The sequence below is a fragment of the Musa acuminata genome, chromosome BXJ3-7 (genome assembly GCF_036884655.1).
Source record: "Musa acuminata AAA Group cultivar baxijiao chromosome BXJ3-7, Cavendish_Baxijiao_AAA, whole genome shotgun sequence".
Classification (NCBI taxonomy): Eukaryota; Viridiplantae; Streptophyta; class Magnoliopsida; order Zingiberales; family Musaceae; genus Musa; species Musa acuminata.
The window spans coordinates 36,559,104-36,585,230 of NC_088355.1; the positions used below are offsets into that span (position 1 = coordinate 36,559,104).

General features: G+C 36.4%; 4 protein-coding genes across 5 annotated transcripts; 1 reads left to right on the forward strand and 3 right to left on the reverse strand.

Annotated features, from left to right (window-relative positions):
* Positions 1 to 4,013: 4,013 nt before the first annotated feature.
* Positions 4,014 to 4,827, forward strand: LOC135642212 (large ribosomal subunit protein uL11-like). Its single transcript, XM_065158169.1, has one exon. The coding sequence runs from the start codon at positions 4,076 to 4,078 to the stop codon at positions 4,574 to 4,576; it is 501 nt and encodes a 166-aa protein (XP_065014241.1). The 5' UTR covers positions 4,014 to 4,075; the 3' UTR covers positions 4,577 to 4,827.
* Positions 4,828 to 6,328: 1,501 nt separating this feature from the next.
* On the reverse strand, positions 6,329 to 10,190 carry LOC135584524 (probable serine/threonine-protein kinase PBL17). The gene is made up of 6 exons (XM_065158168.1): positions 10,133 to 10,190; positions 8,717 to 9,003; positions 8,232 to 8,367; positions 7,832 to 7,968; positions 7,229 to 7,352; positions 6,329 to 6,825 (listed from the first exon to the last, which is right to left on the reverse strand). The coding sequence occupies exons 2-6, from the start codon at positions 8,927 to 8,929 to the stop codon at positions 6,404 to 6,406; spliced, it is 1,032 nt and encodes a 343-aa protein (XP_065014240.1). The 5' UTR covers positions 8,930 to 9,003; positions 10,133 to 10,190; the 3' UTR covers positions 6,329 to 6,403.
* A 3,182-nt stretch (positions 10,191 to 13,372) lies between these two features.
* On the reverse strand, positions 13,373 to 20,298 carry LOC135642209 (uncharacterized). Its single transcript, XM_065158165.1, has 6 exons — positions 19,975 to 20,298; positions 19,710 to 19,854; positions 18,472 to 18,732; positions 17,494 to 17,575; positions 15,008 to 15,201; positions 13,373 to 14,104 (listed from the first exon to the last, which is right to left on the reverse strand). Exons 1-6 carry the CDS (start codon positions 20,208 to 20,210, stop codon positions 13,787 to 13,789), a joined length of 1,236 nt encoding a protein of 411 aa, XP_065014237.1. The 5' UTR covers positions 20,211 to 20,298; the 3' UTR covers positions 13,373 to 13,786.
* Positions 20,299 to 21,855: 1,557 nt separating this feature from the next.
* LOC135642600 (large ribosomal subunit protein eL32z-like) lies at positions 21,856 to 24,490 on the reverse strand. Of its 2 annotated transcripts, XM_065158883.1 has the most exons (5): positions 24,375 to 24,490; positions 24,236 to 24,273; positions 24,009 to 24,103; positions 22,293 to 22,474; positions 21,856 to 22,185 (listed from the first exon to the last, which is right to left on the reverse strand). In XM_065158883.1, exons 3-5 carry the CDS (start codon positions 24,096 to 24,098, stop codon positions 22,056 to 22,058), a joined length of 402 nt encoding a protein of 133 aa, XP_065014955.1. In that variant the 5' UTR covers positions 24,099 to 24,103; positions 24,236 to 24,273; positions 24,375 to 24,490; the 3' UTR covers positions 21,856 to 22,055. The 2 variants fall into 2 exon arrangements, with proteins under 2 accessions (XP_065014955.1, XP_065014953.1); XM_065158881.1 differs by having other exon boundaries at positions 24,236 to 24,400.
* Positions 24,491 to 26,127: the final 1,637 nt, after the last annotated feature.

Below are 26,127 nucleotides of genomic sequence, written 5' to 3' on the forward strand. Positions count from 1 at the left end.
GACCAGTAAACCACCACCACAAAAAAAAACAATAAAACAATAAAACAGAAATTAAAAGAAGCCGATGCAAAATTTATATGATTCATACTTCTTGTCTGTGTTCGTAGAGAAAGACCCCATTCGTTTACTATGAGTGATAATCAAATATAAGAAATAAAATCATCTCTTAACTCAAACTAAGTAAAGATTCTTTGTATATCCTTACATATAAATTATATACATATATATCAAAGAAGTATTTTTGTTAAACTTTTTAGATCTACTAAAAAAATTATTAAAAAAAATATAAAAGTATTATATCGAACATCGTAATGAACACCCTAAATTTTCTAAAGAAAATTGTAAAAGTGTTCAAAATATTTTTCCTCTATCTTTTCCCTCATCAAGATTCTGATGTTATACTTAATAAAAACAATCAAACCCTTATTCATAAAGATTCTTTTCATACTAATTCTTTATCTTTAATTGTTCTTGCTCTCCCTCCGAACAATACTTGCTAAAATGGATTTTTGTTACTTACCAAATCAGCAAGCTAAATTTTATAGGTTTTAGCTTACATGATCTTCTAAAGATATATATAGGATATGATTAGATTCTAAAAATATATATAGGATATGATTAGATTCTGATTACGATTATCGATTAATAGAATGGAAGTCCAAATATAATAGAATTCCTTACAAAATGACTTTAACATGATAAATTTTTATAACTACTTATCATAGATCCCATGTTCTCGCCTATAAAAGGATAAAACCTATTCCTTACAAAATGACTTTAACATGATAAATTTTTATAACTACTTATCATAGATCTCATGTTCTCGCCTATAAAAGGATAAAACCTCATAGGAACTTAATACGAATAATTGGATACATGGATATATGGATACGTAGATATGTTAATACGTGATATTATTGAGAAATTATATATATTCTCTTATCTCCTTTTAATCACGTGAACCGATTAATAAGAGATTACAGATCTTCTATCATATTTCCTTTATCTCTAAATTCATTGGTCATAGCGGTCGATATTTAAAGAGAAAAAGACGAGTCTAATTTTTCTTGCAGATCGACATTATTATAACTTTTAGATTTGATAATGGTGTGCTTGTAGATTTGAAAAGGTTTTATGAAAATCAACGAAACCTACGCATCATAAGTTTAGATCTATTGTTATTTAATTTTATATTTTAACATCAAAGTTTTTCATATAATAATAGCATAAACATGATTTTTAAGTTTACAATTGATATTAAATCATGAAATCAAATACTTTAGATCTAATTTTTTTAGCACCTCTGTGAAAATGTATTAATCAATTTTTATTTACGATGTATGAATAATTTGTCTATATTACTAATTTGCTTTTCTATCTAGTCTATCATATCGCCTATAAGGCCTGTGCTTACAAGCGATATAAAGTTTCTCGTGCTTGATCAACATACTACTATCAATACTTATTGTCGGCAATAGTGTTATTGAGGGTAACGACCTCTAGTGGTTGCTAGCTTGCCCAATCGTGGGTAGCGATTGTGTACTTAGCACTATGGGGTCTGGCAACCCTACGACAACTACACAATGTCATTATATGCGACAATTATAGCATCATCATTACTCGTGATGGTTGTAGTGGTTGTACATTATCGTTGCATGCGATAGTTGCAACAACTCCACCATTGTCTACAATGACTACGACAATTGTAGTATGTCACTACGCAACATCTGTTGGCCATGACCAATGTCACTAGATGTTGAAGGCCAGTAGAGTCGTTGGGTGGCATGTATATGCATAACGTGTAACGATCGTAGAGATCATTGGGTCGCATGCACGCATAGCCATGTGTAGGCGAGGAGGTCATAGGTAGACGATAGCTACATATTATGATGGCGATCATGCCTCGCACGGCAACCACAAAAAAAGAGTGACATTTAGTATTTCTAATTGAAATTACAGTATTACCCTTATATATTTATTTAATTCTAATATATGTTCTTTTGATAATTCTATGCTTTAGAAATCAAAAATATTTATTTTACATCCTATGTTAAAATTATAGATTTACCCTTTAGAAATTTAAAATTTCTAAATTATGTCCTCAATTATAAAATTAACTAATTATTTATTTTAATAAAATATTTTGAATGAACTTAATTATAACTATATTTTGACTGCTTGACCAGGTCTAGACTTAATCAATTAACTCCTAATCAAATTTAAAAAAAGTCAAATTTTGATCAATTTTAATTTTGACTCGTCTAATCAGAATGGTTAGCTTAAACTTATGAGCCCAATTTGATTAGTCCAATTACTTGCTTGCTTAAATAAATAGGGTTAATTGGCCTAATTTAAAGTTTCATATAGATTTTAAAGAAAAACTATAAATTTATGATTTTAAATAATTCTCATATGATATATTGATAAAATTTTACATGTGATAATTAAAAAAATTAATTATTATTCCTAGATATTTATTTGATTATTCATATGTATATATTTAAAATTATGAATTAATATTTATTTTTCAGATAAAAAATATGATTTATAATTTATCATAAATCATGTCGAATGTATTAACAACCACTGTTACTTATTTACATTGTTGATGCAAGATTATGGTCTTTTCTATCCTTTTTATACTTGTTATATGTTTGTGAACGAATGTGCTGTGGCTCATTGGTCAGCACGGCCTGGTCCACGGGTCGATGTCGAGAGTGTCCCGTTGGTTGAACTAGACGCCGAGACGTCGATTGACTCTCGGTGTCAAGTTCTTGGTCAGCGCTTCTTAGCCTAGGAGCTGAACAGTCAATGACTCGCCTGTGGGGTCGTCGATCGACGACTTTCGAGGTTGGGGCGCCCGTGAATCGTGGGTGGCCGCTTTCTTGCAGAAAAAGGCCTTCGTCGGGTGATCCCCGACCGTGGCCCATCCGACGAGCAAGTTAGTTGAATGTTTTTCTTCCTCCTTCCCGTGGGTATCCACGAAGGGTTCTTATATTATGGCATGAGGATGGATCACACGCGGTTCGAGGTGATCGATGTGTCGGACAGCGTCTCAGCACACATGGGCTCTGACCTTGCGTGCGAGGGTGATGACGTCCTGGATTTAACGGAATGAGGCGTGTGAGATGTCATGACATGTGACATTTTGCTACGGGTTCTGACTTTACGTGTAGGATGTGATAACGTGCCTAGGGTCCATAATTTGTCATATCATTATATACTTCTTATCTTTAATTGTGGCACGATATCATTGACAGAATTTTTACTACGCAGGTATTTGATTGAACACCCAGAGCACATTCGACAAGGGGTAAATCTCTCGTATGCACGATCGATGAGTTCTTGCGGTGTTGGTTTGATGTAAGCCTTCAGATCATTCCGATGAAATCACCAACCAGAAAAATAAGGAGGCCAACTCCCAATCAAACATTCAATGATCAGCAACACGCCAAGTCAGAAGATGATCGTTCCTGTTATGGCTTGTGCCTATGTTGTTTGTTTAAATGTCACCGTGAAGGTCGAGGGCACGAGGGGACGGGCGCAGGGCGCGGTTGTGTGGAACTCCAAGTTACCAAAAGCAATTGATATTTGGAGTTCTGATTCCAGTCTGCGATAGTACATACAATATGCAGAAATGAAGTCGTTTAAGCCTGTAAAATAATTGAAATGTTGGATATGGGTCGATATTTCGGATTCATATGGTATTCGGATTTAAAGCATAGGCGGATCTTGATCCGTTACCCGATGCTTGGCAATTGCGCCACCAATCAATTATACGACGGTTCGATAAAAGCCTCTCGTGTCGTCGTGCAATATAAATGCATGTCTCGTCGTTTTGACTCAAAGATGGAATGGTCATTCATGACATTCCAAGTTGATGATAGGTTGAGCCATGTATCAATCAACCTGGACGGGTGACTGTTATATATAGTTGAACCGGGTTCGGAAACAGTCGATACGAACCGGTTCAAGGACGAGAGAATATATATATGTCTTTGGTGTCGCCGCCGTCTCATTCTCCGCAAAAACCCTAGCGCCAAAGCCCCGGTTCTCTGCCGTCGCTGCCGTCGAGATGCCGCCCAAGTTCGATCCGACCCAGGTCGTCGACGTCTACGTGCGGGTTACAGGAGGCGAGGTCGGCGCGGCGAGTTCTCTCGCGCCAAAAATTGGTCCCCTGGGGCTGTCCCCGAAGAAGATCGGAGAGGACATCGCCAAAGAGACGGCCAAGGACTGGAAGGGCCTCCGCGTCACCGTCAAACTCACGGTCCAGAACCGGCAGGCCAAGGTCACCGTCGTCCCCTCCGCCGCCGCCCTCGTCATCAAGGCCCTCAAGGAGCCGGAGCGCGACCGCAAGAAAACCAAAAACATCAAGCACAACGGAAACATCTCCCTCGATGACGTCGTCGAGATCGCCAGGGTCATGAGTCCCCGGTCCATGGCCAAGGACCTCAGCGGCACCGTCAAGGAGATCCTCGGCACCTGCGTCTCTGTCGGCTGCACCGTCGACGGGAAGGATCCCAAGGATCTCCAGCAGGAGATCTCCGATGGCGACGTCGAGGTGCCGCTCGAGTAAGCCTTAATTATCTTCGCATTCGGGTCAGTATCCTTTGAATTGATGCTTGTCATCTTTATATTGCTCGTTTATGAGACTTCAAGATTTCTGCATGTAGTTTAGATGCACTATATTAGCTTGATCGAGTCTTGATCTGGTTAAGTATGAAAACATTACGGCTATGTTTGCAATCAAAATGACATTTTTTAGCAAATAACAATACGCTTATGTTTGCCACTTCGCTTGAATATATAAATCTATAACATACTCAATGCTGTTTGTTAATGATTGCTTTGTGATATTAGAATTTTGTATCAGACATTGCTCTTTAGCTAACATGATGTTTTTGAGCTATTCTAATGCCAAGCATGTGTGAAAGATGCATAACATCTTGCCCACAATATGATGGATGGAAAAGCTTCTTGCTTAACAAAAATTGGATCTATTTAGTGCTTTCATGCAAAATCTGATATTAGAATTTTGTATCAGACGATGCTCTTTAGGTAACATGATGTTGTTACTTGTTCTATCAATGGATTTGAGCTATTCTAATGCCAAGCATGTGCGAAAGATGCATAACATCTTGCCCACAATATGATGGATGGAAAAGCTTCTTGCTTAACAAAAATTGGATCAATTTAGTGCTTTCATGCAAAATCAAAAGTTGAACTGATATTGGTTAGATGAAGCAGTGAGATCAAACTGTGGTGTGTCTCAGATTTATGCTGTTCCTCTATCTTTCCGGTTATAGCTTTATATTGAGGAATCGAGGAGAACTCTCACTGATCTTTTTATTATCTGTTAGATCTCGGTCAATTGCAAAAGTGATCCTTGTTCATGACTCCGAAAGAAATCACCTTCTTTTCTCTAGCAAATTATCAGCAATGTTAACTAGCTCACTTCTTTCATAACTCTTTGGTGTTGTCAAGGACTTCTTATTCACATATCTTTTCTATTTCCCTTGCAACATGTTGTTTCAATTTGCAACAGATTCATTATATCTCCCTTGCTGTATGTGCTTGCTTTTGTTCTACTCTCAAGCACTTTGGCTTTCCACTCACTGTCAATTGAATTGATCCAGTGTGCGAATTCCACACTACCTTTGCTTACACGTATACAAATATGTACATGGCAGACACATGACATACAGATGTAGTAAGTCAATGATTCTGTGTGTTGTTATCATACTGTTCTTTGATCCGGAGGAAAAAAAGAAATAGGTAACGAGTCCAACAAGATCGTCTTCTTTAGAGTACGAGAAAAAAGGATTTTTTCTTCGTGTTCTATGAACAACGATTGATTGGGCCAATGATAATTATCTTTTCTCTCTCGAAGTTTACGTGTCCCGTAATGTTTTTTATGTCCTTGATAATTTTTCTTCAAGTAGACGAGAACTCAAGAATGATGTGTGTCATTTGCTCATTATTCAATTAGCAGAATGATGTGCGTCATTTGTTCAAGCAACGCTGTCATGCTTGCATAGAAAATGTTAGAAAGCTCTTGTTCTTGAAACTGATCGAGAGCACTTGAAAGGAGATGAGTTTACACTCGGCAAGGTTTCCATCTCACTTTATGTGCTTCTCAACCCTTTTATGTAGTTAGCAGTCCACCAGTGTCATCTAAATCTTTATTTACATTGCATCGATTAATCAATCGGAGGAGTTTAGTGCCTCAATTTGTTTTTTCTAGCTTATTTCCGAGTATCTTAGTGGTTAGTGGTGGTAGAATAAAATGTGAATACGGGGAACTCATAAGAGAAGTATTTGTCGGAACTTAACTAATGATAAAGAACAAACTCTATTATGTTTGTTTTTGTTGCTCCTGCAACCCATAGGAAGTCTGTCGCTTTCACGAGCGCTCCGCGGCTTCTCCCTTCATCCCCACCGCAGGGCTGTGCGCGTCTTCCTTGGGAGCCTCGTACAGCGTCACTGCTGCCTCCGATCCCGTCAGCGGAAAGCTTGCTTCGTCGCGGAGCACCGCTGTGAGGACGGCCACCACCTCGCTCATTGCCGGCCTCGCCTTGGGGTTCTGGTTCAGGCAGTCGTAGGCCAATCTCGCCACCCTTTCCGCGTTGGCATTGTAATACTGGCCTCCGATTCTGGGGTCGATGACGCTGAACAGCCTCTTGCGACGGACGAGCAGAGGGCGAGCCCACTCGACCAGGTTGTGCTCTCGGCTTGGCCTGCTCCGGTCCAACGCTTTGCGTCCGACGAGCAGCTCCAAGAGCACGACTCCAAACCCATACACGTCGCTTCTCGCGGTTAGATGGCCTGCCAAATCACAATCAATGAAAATTATAATACGAAATCCTAAATAGTAAATTAGAAGGAAAGATATTACACAATATTAACTGAAAATTAGATGAAATGAAGAGAGATGCCGCGACAAATGTTTTTATTGAGTTAAAACATTTGGAAAAGAGTTCAATTTATATTAAGTTTTAATAAAATTATTACCATAGTTTATACTGTAATACTAACATTATTTTTAATTTTCATTCTGTTATTTTCCTTTGCGGTGTAACATTTGACATGCAAACAGATAATGTGCAATCTCTATGCATAATTTACTGGCAATGAATGGCCAAAACGAATGGCGTTTAAGATGTAAAGAGCGAAATACCACATGGTATGGATTAATGGAAGGTAATGCCAAGCTCAATTTATTGCTTACCAGTCATTATGTACTCGGGAGCTGCATAACCAAAGGTTCCCATCACCCTGGTGGAAACATGTGTTTGCTCTCCCATAGGCCCCTCCTTCGCAAGGCCGAAGTCGGAAAGCTTTCCATTATACTCCTGCATAAAGAAAGGGTCTTCAAATAATCTGAAAACTCACATTTCAGAGTTGAAATGCATGACTATTTCATTATGATCAGTTGTCTTTAATTAAACAGAAACTGACTGTGTTCTCACAAACACCATCACAATCTTTTGCATATTTCCAGTACATAAGTAAGATTTATCATTTCTTCACTAATTCATCTGTTACAAATCAATTTAAAATAATTTTGATAAGAACATAAAGGAATAGCTTCAAGTTTAAATTGAACATACAGTTTCTAGATGTGGCACCATCTTTTTTGGATACTTGAATTCTTATACCAAGAGACAAACCTGACTTGCCAACTTACTATAATCGAAGCTTGCTTAATTGTATAACGAGCTAACTGGTTAGATTCTCGAAACATGAAGGCCTTTTTATGCTCCTTTTGCAAGAACAAAAACTGTAAACAGAGAAACATGGTTAAGAGAGGAGAGGGTGGAAGAAGACAAACCGAATCAAGCAAGATGTTTGATGTCTTGAAATCACGATAGATGATGGGTCTTTCAGCTCCATGAAGAAAGGCAAGCCCATTTGCAGCATCCAGAGCTATCTTCATCCGAGTCAACCATGGCATGGTAGTGCACCCCTCTGACGATGAAGTTTAAGATGATACAATAGTCAATTATCTTCGTCCTGACTTTGAGAACTAGGGAAAATTCATTCAGTATCTAAAAATAGGACATTTAGCTATATGTTTCATCCTTGACCTAATTAATAGTCACTGTTCTCTCAGAACTAAGTGAATTTGTGAATACCAAAAGCATGCCAAGTCAAACATGGTTCCTATTAGACAAAGAAATCAACTTAACGACGGAAAATGTATATAAGAGCATATGAGATCATCATCATACTTTTGAAGAGTTTACATTCTAGGCTCCCACAGGTCATATACTCATAAACCAGAAGCCTATGTTCATCCTCACAGCAGTAGCCAATAAGCTTGACAAGGTTTGCATGACTGAAGTGCCCAAGATAGTTGACTTCTGCCTGACAAACAAGGAAGAAGCTGATGAACTACAAACCCTCTGAATAGACCATTCAAACTCATCATATAAATTGGTTATATATATATATATATACTTTTTCTTTCAAGATCAGACATAGAGAAAAAACTTTATCAGCTAGAAGTAAATGAAATGATGATTTGCCAAGGACTCCTATTGGTAATTGAGAAGTGGAGCGACGGCTCAAATTTTCTCTATGGTAGTGGCAGAGTCTATGCTCAAGCATGGAGTCAACTTGAGGATCAATTATCAGGGACCCTATTGCTGAAGCATACATGAAATGATAGTAAATAGAATTAATGTTCATGAGAAGTGAAAGAAATCATATTTACCAGCCATTCCTTGTCTCCCTGGTGTCCATCTGGATTAAGCCTTTTAACAGCAACCTGAGTGTACTCAAAACCTGGCCTGACATTATCATCTATAGTACCTTTGTAGACAAGGCCAAACCCGCCCTCACCAAGTACTAAATCTGGACGAAAGTTCTTGGTAGCCAGCCTCAATTCTTCATATGTAAATGTTTGGACATTGCCATAGCCAGGCATCTGTCAGAAGTCTTCCACGTCTTTGATTGTCACAGGCAAACTCACAACATTCTGTTCTCGGGTAGGAGCTGATGCTAAAGAAGCATTACCAATTTGAACCGAGGAAGGTTTCAGTTGATTAGTACTTGCAGTTACAACTATTTGCAGCAAAAAAATATGTTCATCGTTGAGTCCACTCATACTAAAATCCTTTAAATAATTGGAAGCGTTGATCGAATTCTATCCAAGTCTGAACAGCCTAAACTTCAGGATGCTCATAACATAATAACTACAAAGAGTCAGCCATGAAGTAACGAAACATTTTGTTTATTCAGTCTTTCATGGTGAAATGTAAGTAGTTGTAGATACAAGAAGTACAGCTACCAGACTTGCAGAAGCAATACATATGTAACACATCTACTTAGAAAAGTTACTTATTTATCCAGAGATACAACATTTGTTACCAGATATTGCACCATAATCCGTACCTTAACAACATATATATAGAGATTGACTAGACTAAATGATGTTCTTTATTTCTCCTTTAGAAAAGCAGTAATCACCATATTAAAGCTCGGAATAGCTGTGCTGAAGGGTTTATGTATTGTATCCCTATAATACTAAGTAATCTCCCTTACCAATTAGGTTGTATGTCCATTGTTCATGGGATTTCTTCAAGTAGAATGACACTACAAATTAGGTTGTGTGTGCAGATTATTGAGATTAATGCTTGCTTTTCATGTTAACTTGATAACATATAAGCTTTGGTTTATATCAATAAAAAATTCATTACATATTGAATCGTTAAGATAGTAACAAAATATCTCCTCTCATTACTAGCTAGTTCAGGATCAACTCGAACTGGCTCCATAGTAGCTCGAATACAAACAAACAAGTTGAGTTTGAATTTGCTTTTCATGTTAATTTGATACATACATACATATATATATTGTTTGTATTCCAATAGAATAATCGAGTTTTTACTTGACGAATTCAAGTTATTCGTAAATTGACCCACAATGAGAACAGAAATCTTGCTACTATCTTAACTATCAAATATATATTAAATAGTATATCATCTATTAATGTAAACAAAAGCTTATCAAGTTAACATGAAAGGCAATCATTAACCACACAACCTAAGTTCGTAATGCCGTGTTTCAGATTCTACGATGGACTAAGAACGAAAAGGAATTGATGTGTGATTAAAGAGGGGAAGATCACCTGATCCGGCCTGGTTAGGGGAATAGGGGTCTATCGAGCTAAGGCAGCTCCCCATGATACACCCCCCCACCCCCCCCCCCCCTCCGGCTCCCTCCTTCCCCCGGGGGCGGACAGAGAAAGAGAGCCTCAACCCCGTAGGTCCATTCGCCAGCCCCTGATCCGATTGCCTGCCTTCGACGAACCCCGGAAATCCCCTGCTGCAGCGGCGTCGGCGTCGACGAAGGCAGTTACGGTGGAACTCGGAGGCGATTCGGTCCCTTCTAATCGCCGCGGCAAAAGAGGCTCTCCGGGTCGCGAGGATTTTGGGAAGGGAGAGAGAGAAAGAGAGGATAGAGGAGAGGAGCGAAGCGGGAAATATGATTCGTTTCGTTTCGTTTGGTATTTATTTCGAGGAGGAGGAGGATACGAGCAAGAGTCGGCGCCGGAAACGGTAAAACCTGGTAATAAACACCCCCCTTCGGAGGACCTGCATGTCGTTTACCCGTACATCTGATTGCGATTTCTCTGTGGGACCCACGCGTAATCACATCAGCCGCTGTCCAAGCAAGCATCCAACCGCGTAATACGGCAATGCCCATAGACATTCAACGACACCACGAAAGAGCCTCGCCCAGTGTATATTTTTTGCTGGGACGTATAAGTTATCATCTTATTTCACAGAATGCGATCAGGGATGACATTGATATCTTATTGCCTTCTTCGTCTTCTGAGAGGAGATGCCATCGACGGTGGAGAATCCAAAGCACTTCTTGGAATGCCGCTTGTCTCGGTCTCTTCGCCCCAGCTCGGAGATCGCTGTCCAAGGTTTGCTTCTGTATTGACATTATGAGCATCACAACGACATGGATCGCAACCAGAGAGGTCGAGAAGTTGCTACGGCTGATACTCGGCGAAGAGCACGACACAATGTTTTTATTATATAAAAAAATTAATATTAAAAATTAAAATATAATAATATTATATTTAAATTTATGATATATTTTTTCATAGTGTTCAGAAATTTTTTATTTGATCTACGGACATACTGTTGTCGGATTATAATAATATCGATATGCAAAGAGAATTACACTCGTTTGCTCATCTCTATATATTATCACACGATCGTTACGAAGAAGATTTATAATATGTCATTAATATTAGTTACTTCATGTGATAGTCATGTATCCTCATCTCATATTATCTATGTATCCGTATATCCATATATTATATTTTTAGTTCTTAAGTTAATTATTTATAGGCGAGAGCATAGGGTTGAGATAAGTAATTAGATGAGTCCCTCCGATCAAGATCAACTCATAAGAAATCTTATCATAATTGAACTTTCTTTCTATTGATCAATAATTATAGTCAAAATTCAATCAAATTTATAATATATCTTGCCTAATTAGATATAGTAATATAATATAACATTCTTCCATTTGACTAATTAATTAGTAAGATATAAAAAAAATAAAATCAAAATAAATAAAATAAAATAATTTTATTTAAATCGAATCTAAATCTAATCAAATAATCACAATAAAGTCATGATCAAAGCATTTGATTAAAATAAATCAAATTAATTAATTTTATAATTAAGGATATGAGTTAATAATTTTTAATTTCTAAAAGGTAAAACTATACTTTTAATTAGGATTATATTAATTTTTTTTAATTTTTTAATGGCATAATTGGAAAGTAAACTTAGGGACACATATTGAAATTATTTGATTTATAAGGGATAAAACTATCCTTTTAATTAAAAACCCTAATTGTTACTCTCTTTTTGTTATTGTCGTGCGAGGTATAGTCATCGCCACCGTGGACGACCATCGCTTGCGTGTGACCTCCTCTACCCACATGTGACTATGCACATATGTTGCCCATGATTGCCATGATGTGGCTATACATACACTCGTCGCCTAGTAACCCCGTTGGCCTTTGGCATTCAGTGATGTCGACTACGGCCAGTAAATGCCATCGCAATGGCAATATTGCAATCGTTAAACGCAACAATAGTGGCCAAAGCTATCACACATAGTGGGTTTATGCAACCATCGCATGTAGTGATGTTGTATAGCCACCTTAGGTTGTGGCACCCCACAATGATTACATTTAAACTAGTGATCATGAAAGGCCATTGCCATTAATAATATTATTATCGATAAAAAGCTATCGATGGTAGTCCACTAGTCAAGCACAATAAACCTCGCATTGTTTGACATATTAGATAGAAAAATAAATGGACAATAATACCTTTTGGCAAATCGACAAAAGCAAATCGATAGATAGATAGATGAATCATTCATGTATAGTAAATGAAAACAAAATAATACCTTTTTGCAAGCGAAAGGTACTAACAAATATATCTAAAGTATTTGATTTCATAAACTTGGCTCTAATACCAAATGTGAGCATAAAAACTATCCTTATGCTTTAGTTATGTGAAAAAATTTATTGTCAAAATCTGAAATAAAACAACAATAAATCTAAATTTATGATGTATATCTTTCTATGTGGTTTAAAAAACTTTTATTTGATATGCGGACGTGCCGTCATCGGATCTGAAAACTATAATGATGTTGATCTGCAATGAGAACTAGATTCATCTTTTCTTATCATTCTATCCTTCACAGGACGAAAGAAGATATGATATCTCTTATTGATTGATTCACATGACTAACTAAGGGGAGACGAGAGAAGATATATAATCTTTCAATAATGTCATATATCCTTATATCTTCTTATCCATGTATTTATATATTCACATATCCACACATTGTATTTTTAATCCCTAAAAGATTTTATTTATTTATAGATAAGAATAGAGGGTTTATGATAAGAAATTAGAAGAGTCACTCTTATCAAATCATAGATGGTACCCATAATCTAATATGAACTGCTGCAGTTCCTTCTGCTGTTTGGCTTCCTTAAGTTGGATTAAATCTACGTAGCATAAAAATGATGGGTGGAATTCAGAGTCAACTTTTCATGTTGACAGTTCCAAACCAACTAGAAATTTATTAGAAAAGGCTCGCTGCTTTGATGCTGGATGATCTAAAAATGTCCTTGCAACGGAAAGGCAATGTGTAACAGTACATTAACCTAACCAAGGCCTCTCTACCAGAGGCAGGTTCAGGAAACAAAGACTCATCTGTGGCATAATGCACCAAATCTAATTGACCAACTCATTGCTGTTGATCCAAGTTTGTGAAGGTCAATAAGTTTAAATAATACATCTTTAAATCTTTGGTACATGACTAAAGGAAAAAAAAGAACAAATAGGAAAACATTTATATGATCTCAATAATACATCTTTAGATCCTTGTTGCATTGTTGGTGCATCACAGTGCACTATAGTTAATTTTGTCATCTGGATGATTAACCATCCCAAAACAAATGACTGATTGCCGTACCAAGCAAGGCAATGCATTCATCAATCACACTATTAACAACTAGACGACCTTTAAGAAAATACACGACTGCTTCCTTTTTACATTTGAGGAAAAACAAAAAGAAAACATGCATCATGACCTTTTTACATTCGAGGAAAAACAAAAAGAAAACATGCATCATGACGGCATGGAGATTACATAAACAACTGAACACTGGAGCAGTTAGATGTCCTGGGAGACCGGACTTTATAGCAGGCTGAAGAAGGTTTATTGATGAAAATCAACCAATATGTCTGGTCTTTCGATGATCTGGTCTACGTTGGGCAGACTCAACTTGGCTTGACTCTGCTCCATTGTTCATAAGCTTCTTTAAAATGCATGCCATGGCCAGCTGGGTGCCAATGTTAGGGCGGCGTCGAGAAAGGCAAATGATGCCACCAAGAAGCAAAAGCCCGTTTGCTATCCACTTCTTTGAAGATCTAGATGGTTTTTTCTGTGCAATATCCACCCTACTTTGACTGCCAAAGTCACTGCCTGATCTCTCTTTAACTTTCTGAATACTTGTCTCAGCAGCATTCGTTTCCAACTCTGGTGGGACCTGAGTCAGGAAAAAACATCTACTTCAGTTTTAAAAAATTAGGTTCTTTTATGATTTCATCAACTCGGAACTTAAGGAAATTGTTTACAGATGCATAAAGCAGCATGGCTACATAGACCAACAAACCCATCTGTCTTCATTACAGCGGACAAGACAGAAGAACTCAGTGGTGGTGCTAACAGGTTTGACCATGTATTGACATTGCATGGCACGAATCTTTGTAAAAGGGTTTTGAAAAACGGCTAAGCCTTTTAAACAACTGCAGTGGTATTCTGATGAACTGAACAATTGGCATAGGTGCTAGCAAATAAAAGCCACCACAGAGATGGTCAAGCATGAGCCTTCAAAGCATGCAGCTTATTAGGCAGGAGATCATGTTAGTATGGGAAAAAAGGGAACCACATGGATTCCAACAATTGCTAGTCATATTTATCTTATTGAAACATGATGAGGAAGGCATTTTGCTAGAAGCAAGAATATCAAACAATACCCACCTGTTGTCAAGGATGCCAAAGAATCAATTTATTGCATCATATATTACAGATAATTAGCTGCAACTGAATTTTAGAATTTCAGATAAACATAGATCTATTCAAATGCCCTTTTCTAGACAATATGAGAGACCAGGGAAAACTTCTGATTATTTACAACAAGTAACACTAATTCAAAAAGAAACTTGCACATAGATGACCTAAACATTATCTAGGTAAAGCCACATAACAATGCAGACAGCAAAGACCAGCTGAATTTGAGAAATATATCTATCTTGCTTGCTTACATCTACACACACCCTTATTTTGCTAAGATTAAATGGAAGACTTAAATGGTGAGAATCTGATTCTCTTTTATCCCTTTCCATCAAAGAACTATTAAGCAACTTGAAGTTGGACTACTAATGCTGACCTTTTTAGTAAGTCTAAGAAGAATGGGGACCAATATTGAACGACTAGGATGGGAAGAATATTGACGCAGTGCACTATTCATCTTAGACACATAGCTCCATATTCCCTTGGCAAATGCCAGTTTTGCCATCTCAATATTGAGTCCAGCATCTTCTTGGTGCACCATTGTTATCTCACATGCATCCCTACCTGGAACTGCAACCGAAAGCTTCATCCAGTCACCACCAGAGATAAAAAGAAGATGAGAGATGACAAAAAAGGATATACAATTGACAAAGAGCTATGCTGATGAATAATTCATGTTCTTTGAACTTTATATAACTGCTAAAATCAGATTTGTAGTGTTTTATCTTTATCAACTATTAAAAGAAGATTTAATATAATCAACTAATAATCAGAATGCATAGAATTCAGAACCAAGCCCAGGTAAAAAACAATACACTACTGTTTTGATTGTTCTATTGAAGTATCAGATGTTACCATATACTGATGATTTTGATATCAATAGGGAGCTTGATTTTGTACAACCGATCACAAGTAAACTTTTCCAACTTGTTTTACAACCGTGACACAACAACAACAATAACAATAATAATAACAAAGCCGTAAGTCTCAACTATTTGGGGTTGGCTACATAGATCTTTTACCACCATTGAGATCTATAAAAAGTCATATGTTTAGTTAAGTTCAAAGTACTTAAATATTTATTTATATTAAAACTTTTTAGGTCTTTTTTTGCCTCTCTATGTACCATTAATATTAATTATTTTACTTCTTTTGGCTACCACATCCTGCGGTCTCCTCAGCACATGCCCATACCATCTTAAACAATTTTCTCTCATCTTATCTTCTATCAAAGTGATGCATAGTTGTTCACAAATAAAAATATTTCTTTTCTATTTTTTCTAGTAGCTCTACATATCCATCTCAATATTCTCATCTTGGTAACACAAACTTTTTATATATGTTTTTTCTTGACTACCCAACACTCATATCCATAAAACATTGTTAGTCTCATAACTGTCATATAAAATTTTTCTTTTAATCTTAAAGGTATCTGATGATCACACAAAACTTCTGACTTCCCTTGTCATTTTAACCATACTGTTTTCACTCTATGAATAATATCTTCAGCAATCTCTCCATTTTATTAGATAATTGATTCAAGATACCTAAAGTCTTTTCTTAAAAAGACTTCTTGTCTATCCAATTTAACTATATTATCTTGTCTATTTCTAGAATCACTAAAATTATATTTTATATATTTGGTTTTAGTCATAGTTAATTTAAAACCTTTGATTTTTAAGGTTTGCCTCCATAGCTTAAGTTTATAATTGATTTCACTTAGGCTCTCATCAAGTAAGATAATATCACCAGCAAATAAAATACACCAGAGAGGTCTATCATGTAAGTGACTAGTAAGTTCATCAATTATCAATGTGAAAAGATTGAGACTTAATGCAAATCTTTGATGTAATTATATGTTAATAGGAAACTCACTAAACACACTCCCTATAGTTCTAACACTAGTAGCTATATTATCATACATATATTTAATAACATCAATATAATTAGTGGATACATCTTCCTTTTCTAAAACCTACCATAATAAATCTCTACGAACCCTATCATATGTTTTCTCTAAGTTAATAAAAACCTTACATAAGTCTTTCTTTTTCTCCTTATATTTTTTCATTAATTATCATAATAAATAAATAACTTCTATGGTTGATTTTCCAAGCATAAAACTAAATTAATTTTTAAATATTTTTGTTTCAAGCCTTATCCTACTTTTGATAACTCTTTCCTAAAGTTATATAGTATGGCTCAAGATTTTAATTCCTCTATAAACAATTTTATATGTCATTCTTATTTTTGTAAATTAATACTAAAAAACTCTTTCTTCATTCATCAAAATATTTTCAAATCTCATAATTTTGTTAAATAAGCTATTTAACCAAGCTACTCTCTCGTCCCTTAAACTTTTTCAGGCCTCAATAGGGATATCATTATGTCTCACACTTTTAGTTATTTTCATCTTCTTTAATACGGCCTTTACTTCATTAGCTCTAATTTTACGAATAAATATATGATTATTAAATCTATTACTATTATTTATTGTTAATTCTAAGTCCTAGTTTGAGATTGGAGATAATCTTTCAATTGTGATAGGATAATAGAAATATTTCATGCAAGCATGGTTTGAGATTGGAGATAATCTTTTAGTAGATTTTGAAGGCAAGGGTTTCATTGCACATTAACTGACATTAATGGTAAATTTAAAGATTATAAAATTTTATTATCATAGACTACAACTATATAATAACAACGAACCAACATTATGTATATTGGAAACCATGAACCTAGTCAAACCATGCCTTCCAAAAAAGCAAGAGTAGTTGATGCTAGCAACTAGTAGAGCAATTGTTAGATGACACGTTACTCAACAACAATGTTATCATAAACTTGATAAGAGAAGTTTCTTGCCTTCTCTTATACACCAACCCGATCTGAAAAAAACAACACGAACATACTTCTTTTCCCGTGGAGCTAGAGGATGTTCACAATCCTACAAAAACAATAAAAAAGATTTTAAGTTTTAGAGAAAAAAGACATCAGAGCAAAGTTAGAAAATTAAAAATGCGATAATTCTCAATTTTTTTCTTTCTTTCTTTCTGATGAAAGTTAAGCTACGAAAGCAATATTTGATCCCAAGACATTGAGATGTATTATTAAGTTCTTCATAGCTAACACCCTCATAATTCTTGAAAGGCTGCGAGATATATAAGAATAAGTCTTCAGAACTTGACTACTTTGGGTCAACTATTTCCATCATTTTGTTTTTAGCAAAGACAATGTCCTCAATTGATGAGCACAGCCATTTGAGATGACTCTGCATGCCTCATTTACAAAACCGTGCACTTGAATAATTCTATTGTTGGCCATATCCTGATGATTGAAAATGAGTATCCGAGATTCAGAAACTCTGAGTGGTAAAATAAGATATTTCTATTTCACATCTATTTTCTGTAATAACATCCGCTACTATCAGTTTGCCCACCCTATTTGCAACAACATTAGCAATAGGCACTAAATTCATTTATCAGATAGGTGACAATACCTTGAAATGTGGTTCATCTTCAGTTATCATTATTTCAGTTGTAAGATACAATATCTGGGTTTCTTTCATTAAACTAATGTGTATCCTCAAGTTTGATGTATTATCAGAAAAAAAAAATTTGATGCCATAGACCTAATGGATGAACCTAGCAGTATCTCTTACTCTAAATTGTCAGTTTAAAAGCAAAGCTTGGACGATAATAATAAAAGATATATTATGCTGCATAAACTCCAAAAGATTTCAGAAATAGAAGATATACCATCAATTGAGAATGATAAAGCCACTATATATGTGTACAATTATCTCTGCAAGCTTGCTGGCTGATAAATATTTGTTTACATTACCTTAATAAGGCAAAAGAAAGTTTTGTCTTTTCCTTCCCACACACGCCATGCTAACACATATTCTCTTGGGGTCAGGAATGGAAACTTTTTTACAGAACGCCCAATTTCTGTCCCACTATTTTCATCAACTTGCAGTTGGTCATGCTGAATCAAAATCTTGTCCCACTCTTTTCTGTACTCATTATCCATATAGAAATCTCTTAATAACTCTGCCGAACATTTCTCGAATGTTGTAACACTAAGGTATTTAAGGGGACCATCCTGTGAAACCATGACAGTAAAATTCAGATGAAAGTTTTGAAGTACATGTCTTCCACAATTTGCTTAAATAGAAGATTGGATTGCTCTACAAACACTACATTGGCTGAAGTCTCTGCAGTAGTCCACCCTTAAAATAAAGAACACTAAGATACAAATTAAAGAATGTGACATTTAGGCAACGCTAAAGTGCAAGAGTTGAACTAGACTTGATTTACAAGAGCTGTTTGAATCTTGGAATTGCATGAAAAATCAGGAAAAGTATCTAAGGAGGCACAATTGTTTTCATCCCTTGAGCTATACTGCAGACCAGGGAGTTGAACACAGTTACGTACAAAAACAATCAAGTGTTATAGCTGGTTAAGGTTATCGATGCAACAAAACAATCAAGCATGAGAAAGAAGATAATCTCTTGCAATTAAGCAGGTGTCAGTTCTGACTAGATTTCACAAATAATTTCTATAAAACCGAGGGAAGCAATGATCATGAGCATCTGATTGATGCTTTAAGCAAGAGATGTAGCCAGTTCCCCTGCCAAGAGAGGGGGGAAATGGGACCATAATGCCATCATGAAGTCATTTGATATATCACTATCCCTGTTAAAACAGAACGCATTACAAGCCAACATACCACTATCCCTGTTAATTTTATATATCGCTTCTAACAAAATAAATAAATAAATAAAATAAACATAATGCCATCATGAAGTCATGAACAATTGATAAAGCCGTTCAAGCATTCATAAGAATTAAGTGTCTAGCTTGTCACATTAGAAGCTTTAAAGAAATACCATATTGAGATTCGATGAGTCCATTTTGATGTCTGAAAAAAATGATGCTGTAGCAACTGGTTTATATGACTGAATTAGTGAATGATCAAACGCTTAAAATCACACTTTATGACAAAACAATAAAGTGCCAAAAGCCCAAAATTCATGCGTACATAACAGTTTCGTCTTAACAAATTAGTCAGAAGCATACTTTTGGCCGGCAGCACTTCGCTTTGTAGGACACAAGATCACTGCTTTTCTCAATCACATCTTCCCATCTCTCATTTTCTTCGAGATTCCCCTCCAAACTAACCATCAAGTCTCTCAGTTCAGCATCAGTTATGAGCTTAGATATCCTGCAGAAAGATCCACGCGAACCTTATTCATCTAAAATAACTCTTTTATCAGTGTCAAGCCGATACCAATCGCAACAAAACAAAAAAAGAGGGATCGAAATCATGAGATCCCGGACAAACCCTGCCGAAGGACCTCCTTCCAAACTCCCCATCGTGGTCGAGGCCGGCGACGATCCCGCAGCTACGGAGGCCGCCCGGTGGCGACGGGAGAAGAAGAGCCGCAGGAGCTGCCACGAGAGAAGGAGGAGCACGACGACCGCCGTCGCCCAACCGCCGCCGGGGTTCTCCCGCCAGAACTCGTCTGAATCGGGCAGTGCCCTCGCCGAATTGGGTGGTAGGGTTCGGGGCTCGGCCATCTAGTCGGCAGAGATGGGAAGGAGAACGAAGCGGAGAGGCGTGCAAGCGAGTGAGAGATGGATTGGATTCGTCGCTTCATACTCGGACAAGAAACAGTGGGCGGGTAATTTTGGAGTTTTGTCATATTAGTCCTCATGGCATTTATTATTCGGCGATTTTCCTAAAAAATACCTATCTCTTCTCGCTTTATTATTTTTTAAAACAGTACTCTTAATTAAAAAATATCCAAAATATTTCTAAAAAATTTCTCATTAAATTTTCACTCTTATTTTTTTTTTGCAAATTTTAAACTATTATAATTTTTTATTTGGCTTGTTTACCGTTTATAGTATTTTTATTGAGACACTAAAAATACTATAAGTGAAAATATATTAGGTTTTTTTCGTTTAATCATCAAAATATCATATTTTTAGGTTTGTAATTGGCATAATAGAGATTAAGAGTTTATTTTTATTATTTAAAAATATTTTTTAAATAGATTTTATAATATTTTTTATTATGATGATCAAAGCACTATAATAAACTAAAATTTTATTTTTATTTGGGTGATATTAGTCGTAAAATACTTATTTAAATATGATATATCAAATGGTTTCTAACATATTTTAATTCTATTTGACTCCTTTATTAGTATTTTTAAGAAGGTTTTATAATGCTTTAGTTACCATAATAAAAACATAATAAAATAAAAAAATTATAAGAATTTTTTTTTGAGAAATAATTTAGATATTTTTTGAATTAGTATTGATTGAGAAAAACTAAAGATGAGATATTATTTAAAAATACCTAAAATATGAATTTTTTAAAGAAAAATCGTCCTTTACTATTTACAAATATCAGAAAACATAATACACATAAGAAATCAGTAATAATTAATTTATCAGTTCTCATGGAAAAGAATAGCCTCAAACATGTCACGTGAAAGTGCTGCATATATCACCATGTCCTACAGTGATATATCTCCGTCTTTGTTCAATTAGATTTTTTATGGAAAAATATGTACAACACAAAAAGTCTAGTCTTCTTTAATTATTATAGATTATATTGAAATTTATGCGGCATGAGAAGATAAGATCCGGTGAGTCATGGTCTTTGTCTTCTATTTCTTTATGAGGGTGGATATGGTTTTTGATGCTGTATCAAGACTTTGTCAAGAACAAGACAGACAATGAACACTACTTTTTTTTTTGGTCAGAGATTTGAATTTAGGTGGACTGATTCAATCCTGCAGAAATGAATGAGATTTATAGATGCACATCTTTCCATATCAAATTCGTGAAAAAATAATTCCACTGGGAATGGTTTTTTAGGAACAATTTGATCCACCTGAAAGACATATATCTTACCCTCGTCATCTAGCATTGTGTGAATTGGGTTACTGGTCAAGTCAACCGTTGTGGTTAACAAGACCCCATAGATCAATAAGTATCATGAATTTTAATTCCGGTGATATAATCTTCATGCATAAGATCAATGATGCGAATAAAAAAGATGCACACCAAATGAAATCATGTCGAAGAACATTTGGCTAGGTAACATCATGGAAGCCCCAAGACATGATGCAGTATGGAAAAGATTGACATTATAAAACCTTCACATCATCAGCATAATCAATTTTAAGCACAAAATTGAAGCTTGAGCCAATTATGTGAATGTTGACTAACCATTATAAGGTGCAAATAACCAAACTCTTGTTATCAAAACTAGTTTTCAAGCAACACAACAGGGTATCTCAAACAATTTGTCTACTAAGAAATTGACAAATCACAATGTGCTAATTAAAGAAAACTGAACTTTGAACCGCATGATGATGTAGACTTCCCAGGCAACAAATGACAATTAGCTCACTCGTCCTCCTGACTACGCAACCTTGCTAACTTGTTGGTGACAACAATGTCAAGCTGTGCGGCACGCTCAACAATATGCTTGCGCTTCTTTGTCGAGATGTTGTGAGCAATTTCAGCACAATAAGTCCTGAAAGAGAAATTAAAAACGATAATTAGAACAAAGGAAGTGACAAATAATGCATTTGAATTGCCATATGAATATCTAACCCAGATGCGAGATTCGTAGGGGTTTACCTGTTGTGCATCATGAGCAACTCCAACTCAGCAACATTGTGAACCACAAATTTCTTAAATCCATTTGGCAGGTAGTGGCGTGTCTTCTTGTCGGAACCATACCCAATATTTGGCATTAAGATACATCCTTTAAACTTTCTTCTTACACGGCTATCAATACCCTTAGGTCTACGCCAATTTGTCTGTCACCATAATATTCAAATTGTGAGGCAAAAGGAAAATAACCAATCAATGCAAGCATTAAAGAAAGTAGAAGACTCTGATGCCCAACATGACAAATGCAAAAAGATAGCTCAAATTTATAGGTTACTACCACAGCCACAGAGAGAGGGATCTGAAGATGCTAGCAACATTGGGTAATGTTACGAGAAAATACTATCATTTTCTGACTAAAATCAAAGCATTTGAAATCTGCTGGCTAAAGCTGGCCTAACTAACGCACAAATCAAAATTGTCAATCATAACACTTTTGCACTAGTGAAATTACAAGACTGACCACCAGTTCCTTCAGTAAGCGAGAGAGAGAGAGAGAGAGAGAGAGAGAGAGAGAGAGAGAGGAGGGAAGAATATAAAAGCATGACAAAATTGTACACCTCCTTGGGAACAATAATTTAACCACGTAGAAGACTGTTTGATAGATAATTTCACAACAACTGTAATCCTTAACAATCACAATTCTTACATCAGCACACTGAAGTGACTATTAACCCACGCACATTACAGTTTTCACTGTCTATGGATACAGAATGAACATGTTTTAAAACAAATGTAACTCAATACAAATGAAATTGTAATTCTAACTCCTAGGACATTTTACATGTTTCTTGAAGGCCACCTGTTCAATCTGACATCTATAGTTATAATTAGGACTCCAAGACCTTTACAAAATATAGCAATCTTCCTAATCAGTCACATGCATCTACATTAAACTCAGTAATTTATTTTGTGCTTACAATATTTATAGATTAATTCTGAGAAGTAAATCTTCAATATTGCTCCAAAAATTATTGTTCAGATTCTTCAGAATACTGCAACTATCAACTTCATTTAAAATTTAATATCACTATGCTGAATTCAGGCATTAAGAAAAGGAGAAGAATAAGTTAATCCTAGCAATTATCAATAATTCGATGAAGCAACTTATAAAGTATTACAAAAGATGATGTCAATTTTTTTTCAATTTGAATAAAACAGTCTCTTATTAGTCAAATGGTAATCTATGTGGATAAATGTTCACAGAAGCCTCTCTTCAGTCAAACAACTCAGCCAAAATTTAAGAATCCAAACTAAACTTCCATAATCATTTTGTGGATGATCGACAAAACTTAACAAGTATGCATAGAACAAGAGCAAGTTTTCACCAAACCCGGCTGACTCACATTTTCATCAGTCTACTTAACTTAAGAGCATCGTGATCAATCGATCTAATGTAACTATGCATAAACTTACATATTTTACCACATATCATCATTAAATATCATCTGCTGTGAAAACACTAGGAAAGAACGTATACAAGTGACAATAACAAGACATAGAAACAAAGACAAAGGCAGTACCCCTTACGACAGAAGAATCAACCTAAGAGGGCGACCTATGAATCGACTACAATGTCAACAGCTTACAGCAAAACCAAGTACCCAACCATCAACAAATGTAGCATAATAACCAAACCTGTATAATACATTTAGGAAACCAGGAGTAACAAATCAATCCTACCTTCACGCAGATCTTGCGGTCGCTCTGGGGCCTCTTGAACTTCTTGACGCGCTTCTTCACGATCCTCTTCGTGAGCAATGGAACCGCCATTTGTTCTTTGCGATCACCAAAAACCAAAGAACCGTTTTTCAGAAAATAAAACCACCATTATAATTCTTTTTCCACAAAGCATCACAAGAAGCAGAAAGACAACAGGACATTGAGCGTCAAGAATCGGGCAGAATTACCTCACAACGGCTCGAAGACCACCGGATAGAGAGGCGGACTGCACACAGAGAGATCAATCGGATGAAATGTAGTATTAATACAACCGATATCGAGAACCCTAACCCTCAAACGAGAAAGGGCAAAAGTAGGGCGGCTTACCTCGGCGTTCTATCTTATCAACCCGCAGCCAAAGCCCTAACCCTAAAAGACCGAGGTTTATATAGGGACACATCTGGTGTGAGTTCGATCCACCGTTGATTCACTGCCGCGGCTTCCATCATCGGACCCTGCTCTAGAGCGGATGCGTCAACCGAGGAAAGTTTCTGGGTGATGTGGCCTGCACGTCACCCTATCGATCTGTTATATTTCAATGTATTAGTTAGTATGATATTTTAAAAACAATCCCCGGGTTAATGTTATGGGTGAGTCACCAATTAGTTGTCAAAGGCATCGTCTTCGGGTTAGGCTCATCCGGATCAATCTCGATCCGGTTCTCGATACTGAAGCGTAAGTAATTGGATCATTATTGCGTCAATTTCGATCCGAGTCCGCTACGAACTTGATCCGATCGATCAGTAACATGATAAGTCGAGTTCCCATCAGAGAACGCAGCAGTAGATCTCGGCCGTCCAAAAGACCCAAGCAAAAAAAGTAATTAATATCCACCTGCAAACAAAGAATCCTATCTCCTCTCTCTCTCTCTCTCTCTCTCTCGCGTCAAGAACGAAACCCTCGAGTCTCTGATAAGCTCCTCGCTCATAGATCTATCTTCTCGTCGCCTTGGCTTGATTTGCTTTTGTCTATTAGATCGAGAAGAGAAGTTGCACTGTGGGATACTTAAGCGGGCATTTGAATGTTTCTACAAACTAAGATTTGTTGTCGTCTTCTGATCAACAGGGAAACAGGATGAAGCTAGAGGGAATTGTAGCACAGTGATGCATGGTATCACCCGAGACATAGGAAAGATGAGCTTACGTCAACAGTTACTGTACAAGTACAGTTGGCATTCGCACAATAGACTGTTGACTAGGAAGAAAGATGAAGTGGACAACGACGACCGCAAAAGCAATCGGTGGCGATGATGGCATTTTCTCACGGCTTTTTCTTCATAATATATGGATTATTTAAGAAGAATAGGATTGAGTTGGACGTTCTCAGGGGTTATTCATGCGCAGCTCGCTTTAGAATGGTGGGTAGATAGGAAAGGACTAAGGAATTGCAACTCCATCCATCGTATGGTCCAAATCAACGTCATAGTCCTCGTCGATCGATGTAAACGTAAGTTGTTGGAAGATTGGGAATTGCAACTCCATCCTCAACAAGATGATGTGCCTCGCCTGCTGCATGGTATAACTCACCAAGCATTCAAATGCTAAAATAAAGAACCGTAGATGTTAATAATTGGTTGATGATAATTATGTTGTCATGTTTTAGATAGTTATCATGTTCTAGTTCTAAATAGTGACTAATGATCTAAGAGTTATGGGGATAGTATTTACACTTCCTCTGAGTTGATATGATTGGGTGAGGTAGTTATCACTAGATTCTATAAATAGGATCATAGTTTATGAAACGAAATAGATTGAGAATCAGACCTCCCTCTCTCTTGACATTGACCTTTTATGCAAGAAGACGATACTGAAGCAAGAATCCAAGTCTTTGCTTTACCTCGGGACAATCCAATGGATGATGCTTCGACCTGACCTGACCCGACATCGACCCCCTTGCCTCAAAAATCCATGTGGATGACCTTGTGTTCCAGAGATCAATCGAGCTGAGCCAGACTCCTCCACCATGACACGAGCATCCTAGGTAATTTCCAATAGAAGGGCTTCCTCGTAACTTTTGATAAATCAAATCGATTTTGATACGGAGGATGTTAGATCCAAAGGTTCGGAAAAATAAATGCATA

Coding starts and splice junctions, on each gene's coding strand:
- LOC135642212 (XM_065158169.1), top strand. CDS start 4,076: ATGCCGCCCAAGTTCGATCCGACCCAGGTCGTCGACGTCTACGTGCGG.
- LOC135584524 (XM_065158168.1), bottom strand. CDS start 8,929: ATGCCTGGCTATGGCAATGTCCAAACATTTACATATGAAGAATTGAGG. Junction 8,368..8,716: donor AGGGAGACAAGGAATGGCTG/GTAAATATGATT, acceptor CTTGTTTGTCAG/GCAGAAGTCAACTATCTTGG. Junction 6,826..7,228: donor TCCCGAGTACATAATGACTG/GTAAGCAATAAA, acceptor GTGATTTGGCAG/GCCATCTAACCGCGAGAAGC.
- LOC135642209 (XM_065158165.1), bottom strand. CDS start 20,210: ATGGCCGAGCCCCGAACCCTACCACCCAATTCGGCGAGGGCACTGCCC. Junction 18,733..19,709: donor CGAAGTGCTGCCGGCCAAAA/GTATGCTTCTGA, acceptor ATGGTTTCACAG/GATGGTCCCCTTAAATACCT. Junction 17,576..18,471: donor CTTTCTTTTGCCTTATTAAG/GTAATGTAAACA, acceptor TTGTTTTTGTAG/GATTGTGAACATCCTCTAGC.
- LOC135642600 (XM_065158883.1), bottom strand. CDS start 24,098: ATGGCGGTTCCATTGCTCACGAAGAGGATCGTGAAGAAGCGCGTCAAG. Junction 22,475..24,008: donor ACCGCAAGATCTGCGTGAAG/GTAGGATTGATT, acceptor TTATGGTGACAG/ACAAATTGGCGTAGACCTAA. Junction 22,186..22,292: donor TTGCTCATGATGCACAACAG/GTAAACCCCTAC, acceptor TTTCTCTTTCAG/GACTTATTGTGCTGAAATTG.